This window comes from Pseudonaja textilis, chromosome 18 (assembly GCF_049901715.1).
Source record: "Pseudonaja textilis isolate UNSWEBS1 chromosome 18, rPseTex1.2, whole genome shotgun sequence".
Classification (NCBI taxonomy): domain Eukaryota; kingdom Metazoa; phylum Chordata; class Lepidosauria; order Squamata; family Elapidae; genus Pseudonaja; species Pseudonaja textilis.
Window position 1 is genome coordinate 3,422,627 of NC_142007.1, and position 7,312 is coordinate 3,429,938.

General features: G+C 47.2%; 1 protein-coding gene across 4 annotated transcripts in view; it reads left to right on the plus strand.

Moving 5' to 3' along the window:
* The window catches only part of DVL1 (dishevelled segment polarity protein 1), a 61,154-nt gene that overhangs the window by 47,919 nt on the left and 5,923 nt on the right, over window positions 1-7,312 (plus strand). For 2 of the 4 annotated variants that reach the window (XM_026715703.2, XM_026715702.2), the window contains exon 15: window positions 3,165-6,653. The exons of 1 other annotated variant lie outside the window; for it this stretch is intronic. In XM_026715703.2, coding sequence (XP_026571488.1) covers window positions 3,165-3,580 — 416 coding nt within the window. In that variant the 3' untranslated portion in view covers window positions 3,581-6,653. Of the gene's footprint in view, window positions 1-1,242; window positions 1,272-3,164; window positions 6,654-7,312 lie in introns of those variants that run through there. One more of the 4 variants, XM_087914898.1, reaches the window with a different exon arrangement.

Genomic DNA, 7,312 nt, shown 5'->3' on the forward strand with positions numbered 1-7,312 from the left:
ACCAGGTAAGATGGGGGCTTGAAGACATCCAAAGATATCGGAACACACCCTGGGAAGGATGGCAAACTCAGAGAGGAACGACAGACTAGAGATATTTCCACGCTTTGTTTCCAGCACTGGCCCATATGCAGGTCCGTCCTTTTAACCAGTTCTCACAGCTGCAGCCCATGAAGGGGATCAGGGCCATGTCCTCCCCCGTACCAGTTCTCACAGCTGCAGCCCATGAAGGGGATCAGGGCCATGTCCTCCCCCGTAGACCATGCCATTCACATCTCTCCCTTATCCTCTCCTCCCTGCGTGCTCTAGGATGGAGAGGGGATGGGCCTGGTCTTCCTCTGACTGCCCAGTCGGCCTCTGCCATTCCCCAACCTCCTCCACAACCTCCGGAGCCACACTTCCAATCCCTGTCGGCTGTTCCTCCTCTCCCTCAGAGTCAGTCTCCAACAGGGGCATGACACGCATTGCCTATTGCGATTCACTGCACACTGCACATGTTAGAAAAGTTGGGGTTCATTCAGCCAGCAAGTTTCACAGCAGGAGCGTTGTTCCCACCCACAACACTTGTTTCTGCGTTCACAACCGTTCTGAGCTCAGTGCTGGTTCTTGCTGAGTTCCCAGTTTGCCAGCAAAAGTATAGGTGAACCTTGACTTACAACAGTTCATTCAGTCACCGTTCAAATGGCCCTGAAAAAACGTGACATGACTTACAACCGTTGTGGCATCTCCACCAACCCCTGGTCGAAATTCAGATGCCTGGCAGCTGACTCATATTTGTGACAGTTGCAAGAGTCCCGGGTGTGTGTGTGTGTGTGTTACGTGATCCCCTTGTGCGACCTTCGGACAAGCCAAGTCAATGGGGAAGCCAGATTCACTGAACAAACCATGTTACTTAACAACTGCAGTGATTCACTTAACCCAGAGGTCTCCAAACTTGGCAACTTTAAGACTGGTGGACTTCAACTCCCAGAATTCTCCAGCCGGATATGGCAGGGAAAGGTCATAAAATGGAGGCGAAACTCGCTTAAGGACAGAAATTTTGGGCTTAACTGTGGTTGTAAGTCAAGGAGTACTTGTATGTGGTTGTCTCGTGAGTGTGTTTGTGCCAAGAGGGCCAGAGTTTTCTCAAGTAGCTCTTCCGGCCAACGTGTGTTTGTTGTTTTAAGTGTTGCTGTTGTGACGTTCTTCTTGGGTAAGGAACGTTGCTTTCGGTAATTGCTCTTTCCTTGTTTTACCCTGAGCAAGCCTTAGATTGAAGGATTCATGAAGGATTGGTAAGCATATTTTTTTTCCCTCCCTTCCGAAGCTCATTTTCAGCCCATATAGATTCTCATGTCTTTTCTTTCTACCCTCCTCTGGGATTTTAAACGTGTTCCTCCCCACTTCCTCATCGAAGTCCTTTATTTTTAAAAAACGAAAACAAAACACTTTCCGCAACAACCCCACCCCATCACCCACCCCGCTTGCAGAATTCCCAGGGAGGCAGACCCTGATCTTGGTTACAGCTAGAGTTTATCCTAAAGTCTCTAGTCTGGACCATTTTAAAAATCTCACCCAGACCTTTTGTGGGCATTTCAGCACCATGGAAAGTCCTGCCCTCCGAAAGAGGAGATTTCGACAGCAAAGCTAGCCTGCCGGGCAAGCAAGGATTGCAAGCTAGCTCTGGAGCTCTCATATTTTGCTGCCGTTGGGTGTCTCTAGTTGCTTTCTTGAGGGAGACATATCCAGGAAAGTCACTTTTCTGCTAGAAAGTCTGTTTAGGAATCCTCTCACAACCCACTCAAAAAGCTAGTCCACCCCCCCACCCTTCATTGTCCGTCCCCCGATTCTCTGAGCATAGGAGCCCAAGGACTTTCCTTCATAACCCTAAGAGGTTTTATCTATTCTCAGCCCGCCTACTAATTTTGCATCTTTGGGGAACATTTTCTCTTAGTTCAGATCTCCCTGCTCCAGTTCTCCTGGCTAAGGTTGATGGTTGAAAGCAGCTGGTTCAGTGGGAACCATTTCTCGGTCAGTTGCGTTGTGTGTCAGTCGAGTCCTCCTCACCCTCAACTTCCATGACGGGTGCCAACCGGCCTTGTAGCCCCCCAAAAAGCCAACTAAGAAGCACAGGGGGGCACTGACCTCCTTGAGACAGGCCCAAACATATATAAAAGCATCGGTTTTTTGAAAACAAAGGGGACAAAATCTCTGGGAGAGACAACTTCACCCTCAAGCTTGTGGGGGCAGAGTGGCTATTGAAAAAAAAAAAAAAAGGACATTTTTCTAGCAAGGGCTGAAAAAAGCTGGAAGGTAGTCCCACTACAATATTGTGTTACAGGGTCATCATCCTCTTTTAATAATCCCTTACGGGGTGAAGCCTGGGCAACTGAATGGAGCTAGCAGAGTGTTTCCTGGCTGGATGCCCTTCCCTGTCGCCAGTGAGGAGTTTTGTTCAGCAGATAATATTCTCATTGTGCCCGGAGAGAGAAATTTACCTGCCTCTACCTAAGATTGAACTCAACAGCCTCCTGATTGTGAGGCGAGAGCTCCACCTCTAGGCCACCGCACCACTCATTTCCATTCCACAATGGACCCTCCCAAATTTGAATGGAGCTGAGTGTTTACTGGCCGGATGCCCTTCCCTGTCACCAGTGCTGAGTTATATTTGGCAGATATATTCTCATTGTGCCCAGAGAGAGAAATTTACCTGCCTCTACCTAGGATCGAACTCACAGCCTCCAGATTGTGAGGGCGAGAGCTCCACCTCTAGGCCACCACACCACTCCATTGTGTTCCTGCATCGCCTCTGTAAATCTAAACTCCTCAAATCTGGGATTTCGGAGCCCAGGGACTCCCTATTTGCGCAGTGCCTTATCCCGACATTCAGTTTCCGGAGTGTCTCTTCTCTCCTGCTTTGCTTCACCCCTTCAAACGCAACATTGCCATCACGCTCCCGCTTTGCTTCGCTTGAGCCTTTCCGCATGTTTCCGCATCCATCTTCCATCCCATCCGCCTTCATCCCGCGTGGCTCTTGCTTCATCACGCCCAGGACCTTTTTTTGGAGCGGCTCCCGTCATCTGACGGGCCACCGAAATGCCAGCCGCCTTCTTTCTCCCGGGGGTGTGTGTGGCGCTAATCCAGTTCCCTCTCCTCCTCCTCCTCCTTGTCCCCCTCCTCCCTTCCAGGAAGCAAAAGTAGCGGCTCGAACCGAAGCAACAGCGAGAAAAGCCGGCGTCGGGAGAAGGACCACAAGTCAGCCGGCGGTGGCGGTAGCAGCAGCGGCTCGGACCCGGTCACCTGGGGTGGGGGGAGCATCCTGCGGCACGAGCGGCCCCCCAGCCAGCTGAGCCACCGCAGCCACGTCTCGGCCACCCTCAGCCAGAGAAGTCCTCGCAGCCACCACTCTTACGGCCCGCCGGGTGGGCTGCCTTCTCTGGGGCCCTTCCCCAAGCTGGGAGGCAAACTCTACGCCATCAGCGGGCCGCCCGGAGGGCCTCCCGTCCGGGAACTTAGCGCCATCCCTCCCGAACTGACCGGGAGCCGCCAGTCCTTCCAGAAAGCCATGGGCAACCCGTGCGAATTCTTCGTGGACATCATGTAAACAGAAGTGCCTTCCTAGAGAGTCCGTGCAGGAGGATTCCTATTCTGTTGACCTATGTTTTTCTTTTCTTTTTCCTTTTTGTTTTGTCTTTCAAAGCAACGGGAAAAGAGAGCGACCCCCCCCCACACACACACATACCCTTCCCACTCACCCTGCCCCCCCTTGACAATCTTTTGCATGTCACACCCTTCTGATTCTTGGTTGTGTTTTCCAGCCAACGGGAAGAACGATTCCAGGCATATTTTTGTCTTTCCCCCACCCTTCCCCCCCCCCACCCTTTACCGTCTGGTTTTTTTTTTTTTGGTAATGTGATTGATAGATGTCCTCGCCAAGATATCTCTTAAATGAACTTTGTTATGCGTGGCACCTTTTCTCAGTGCAATTTTACTGTGTTCTCCTTGGCTTATTAACCAAGGGATCGTATTTGATATAATAGTTTAAAAAACAAAAACTAATACAAAAGCAGCAAACGGCAATTTTCCAGTCCTGCATATTTTGCACCATATTCTCTCTCTCTCTCTCTCTCTCTCTCTCTCTCTTTCTCTCTCTCTCTCTTTATCTATCTATCTGTCTGTCTGTCTGTCTGCCTAACTTTCTGTCTGTCTGTCTATCTATCTATCTATCTATCTATCTATCTATCTATCTATCTATCTTCTGGTTCCTTCCTTTCATTTCTGGGGGAAATAAAAATTTCCAATGAGGAGGATTCGCTTTGATAAAGACAACACAACTAACTGGGGTGTGTGTGATGAAATTGTGGGTGTCTGGGTTCATTTTTTTTTGAACTCCGTTGCAACGATGGGCGAAGATCTCTCTGTGGGTTTGTTTCCTCTTTCCTTTGGGTTGTTTTTCATTCAGGGTTTTCTTTGTCCCTGCCGAGCCTTCCCCCTTAAGAAGGGAAAATCATTTTGTGAGAAACTTCGACAGGTTAAATTTCTCCTCTGAAAACCATGAACTTTTGGATTGACTATTTTACTATACCTTGAAAGGAGATTCTGGTTGTTGTTGTTGTAAGGGCTTCAGTAGGCACTCCGGGCAATGATTGCCAAGTGTTGTTCCATCCATCCCTCTCCTTGCTCCAGGTAGGATTGCTGCCTTTGTTGGCCTCATACACACTAAATCTGGCATTGTGTCTCTTTCACCACAATTTCCCTTTCCTCTTGGAGACTGGACCAGCCTTCTGATGGCATAATCCACTTTGAGTAGAAGTTTTTAAGAAGAGATTGGTCAACCATCGGTCTGAAATGTTATAGAGTTTCCTACTTGAGCAAGATGTTGGTCCAACTCTGTTATTTTAGGGGAAAATAATGCTAGCCATTGGTCCAGCTGTCCTTGGAAAAACATCTCTTGGGGGAGAGGGCTCCTGTTTCCAGAGAAGATTTGGCCCAAGTGAAATCCTTTCCTTTGACACCCATGTTGCACATTGTGAACAGCTCAAGCATCAACACAAACACACACACGTTGCCCAGGTTTTCAAGCTGGGCGGCAAGAAAATGCAGGGTTTTGTTGATATTAAGAAAATTCTGCCTTTCCCCAATTTTACACTTCGATGCTTTGGTTTATCATGGCTGGATATTTTTTTGCAGTTTCTTTATGCTACTGGTCTGCCTCCTTCCCTTTTGCTCTGAATTAAGAACATTTCACTGAAGGGGAGATTGTACAGATCCTGGTTTTCTGAAAGGCCAATCGAAGTAGCAAGGAAAGAAGAGCGATTGTGTAGGAAGGGGGAAGGAATTATCACCTTCAGGGGCTGACATTATCACCTGCACATTTTTGGTCTTCAGGGGGAAACGGTGAAAAGGCAGAGAGGGAGAAAAAAACAAACTCCCAGGATGATTTGAGGAAAATTCAATGAGTCTTGGTACACAGTTTCAGATGCCAGCCAGCCCTCTGTGCCCTTCCCCCAAGGGGCTCCATTCCGTGCCTCCCTCCAACTTTGACCATTGAATATGGGAGTGTGATGCAAGTGCAATCACAAGGCAGCTTCTGTCCTCTGTGAATGTTGCAGAGTCTTCCTCTTGGTGTCCCTTTCCCTGGCTGTGGATGATGGGAATTAGTGGGCACCAACCTGGCAGATCTTCAACCACACCTCTATATCAAGGGCAGGCAATGGAATCTCTCTGAATCTCCAAGCCACTCGGAGTGACTTGGTTTTTCCAGATCTGGTAATTAAAGGAAATCCTTCAAGGTAGCTAGGGAGTCTGTTCCCAACTACTGACCCAAGTTGCTTCTTCACATAGACCACACACACATGGCTGATTTTATCTTGCTGGCCAGCGTGACCCAATATACTCATGCAGAGAAGCTAATCCTCGTGAATTCACTGAAGCAAGCATGTTTCGGCGGATTGATTCAGACATGGTTTGGGAAAGATGCATTTAGGCCTTTAAAATCTCTTGACATTCTCCTTTTCCGCTTCAAAGGGATCCCTAACTCCCCAAAGTTTTACACTTGGCTGCGATGGAATAAGCCAGCCATGTTTTGTGGACGTGTAGCCTTCTGTCTGCTTTCCCAGTTCATCCTTCCTGTTGCCAACTAACAAGACTGTTTTGGGCCTGGAGAAAACATTGAATTTTGATATTTTGAGTTAGCTGCTTCTTCCCCTTTTAAAGTTGCATTTTACTGGAATAATGTAAGGTATAATGTCAAAGGAACATCTTAATTCTAATCAGGGATTAGAATGACGCATACAGCATTTTATGTACAGTAGAGGAAAAACAGAAGTAAATGAAATTAAAGGCAGGAAATGAAATCCCTGCCCAGCAACTGTCTAAAATATCTTAGCATTGGGGTCATACCCAAGATTGTGTTCTCGATGATGTGTGAATGGCCCTCTCCCCTTATTTCTAATATCATCTTCCTTTTCCTGAATTTGGGGGAGGGCTTCTTTGTAGATATTGTATGAAAAACTCCAGTTGTCTGTATAGTTAATATATAGCTGCTTATGTGTAAATGCTATTTTAAATTCTAAAAGAAGCTTTTACTTTTATGTGACAAATGCACTTTCGTGATTTTTCTTCATTGGTGGTGGCAACATTTTATTCCGAGATATTATATATCTATATTTCTGTTGTCTCTGTCTTTTATTGGCTTGTTCTGTGATCGGCACGCAACTCTTACCTGCTGTTTTCTCTTCTCTGGGAAGACTGTCTTAACTCTTCACCCACCCACCTCAGGATGTAGCTGATGCTATGCGCATTTCAACTTTCACCGTGCTTCAGAAATATTGGAACGGAATGGATCAGTACTCAAAGTGTCCATATACATCAACATACAGGTATACCACAAGGCCATAGAGCCAGGGGTGTCTTTGAGACTTGTGGACTTCAATTCCCAGAATTCCCTGGAAGTTGAAGTCTGCAAATCTTAAAAGTCACCGAGGTTGGACGTCCTTGATTTAAAGCAAAAAGGAGCATTGCAGAAATTTGAAGTCTTATTTCAAGACAGCACAGCCTCCTAGCTAAAGCAGGCCAGCCTTGGTGTGTGTAATTAGACAGAACAAACCACCACGAAAACCCACATCTAATAGACGAGCCTGGGAAATTGGCCAGAAAAACCCACCCACTTTTCATATTCTCGCCTGGAAAACTACCTGGATAGTCCCTCTTGATGCTTGGAATCAATTCTCAAAAGCTGTCTTTGCTTTTTAGCTATTTTTGCATCATTGACTTTGCTGAAGATAAAACCCCATGTCTGTCGAGGTGTAGCGAGACCTCTGCTGTCTAGCTAAAG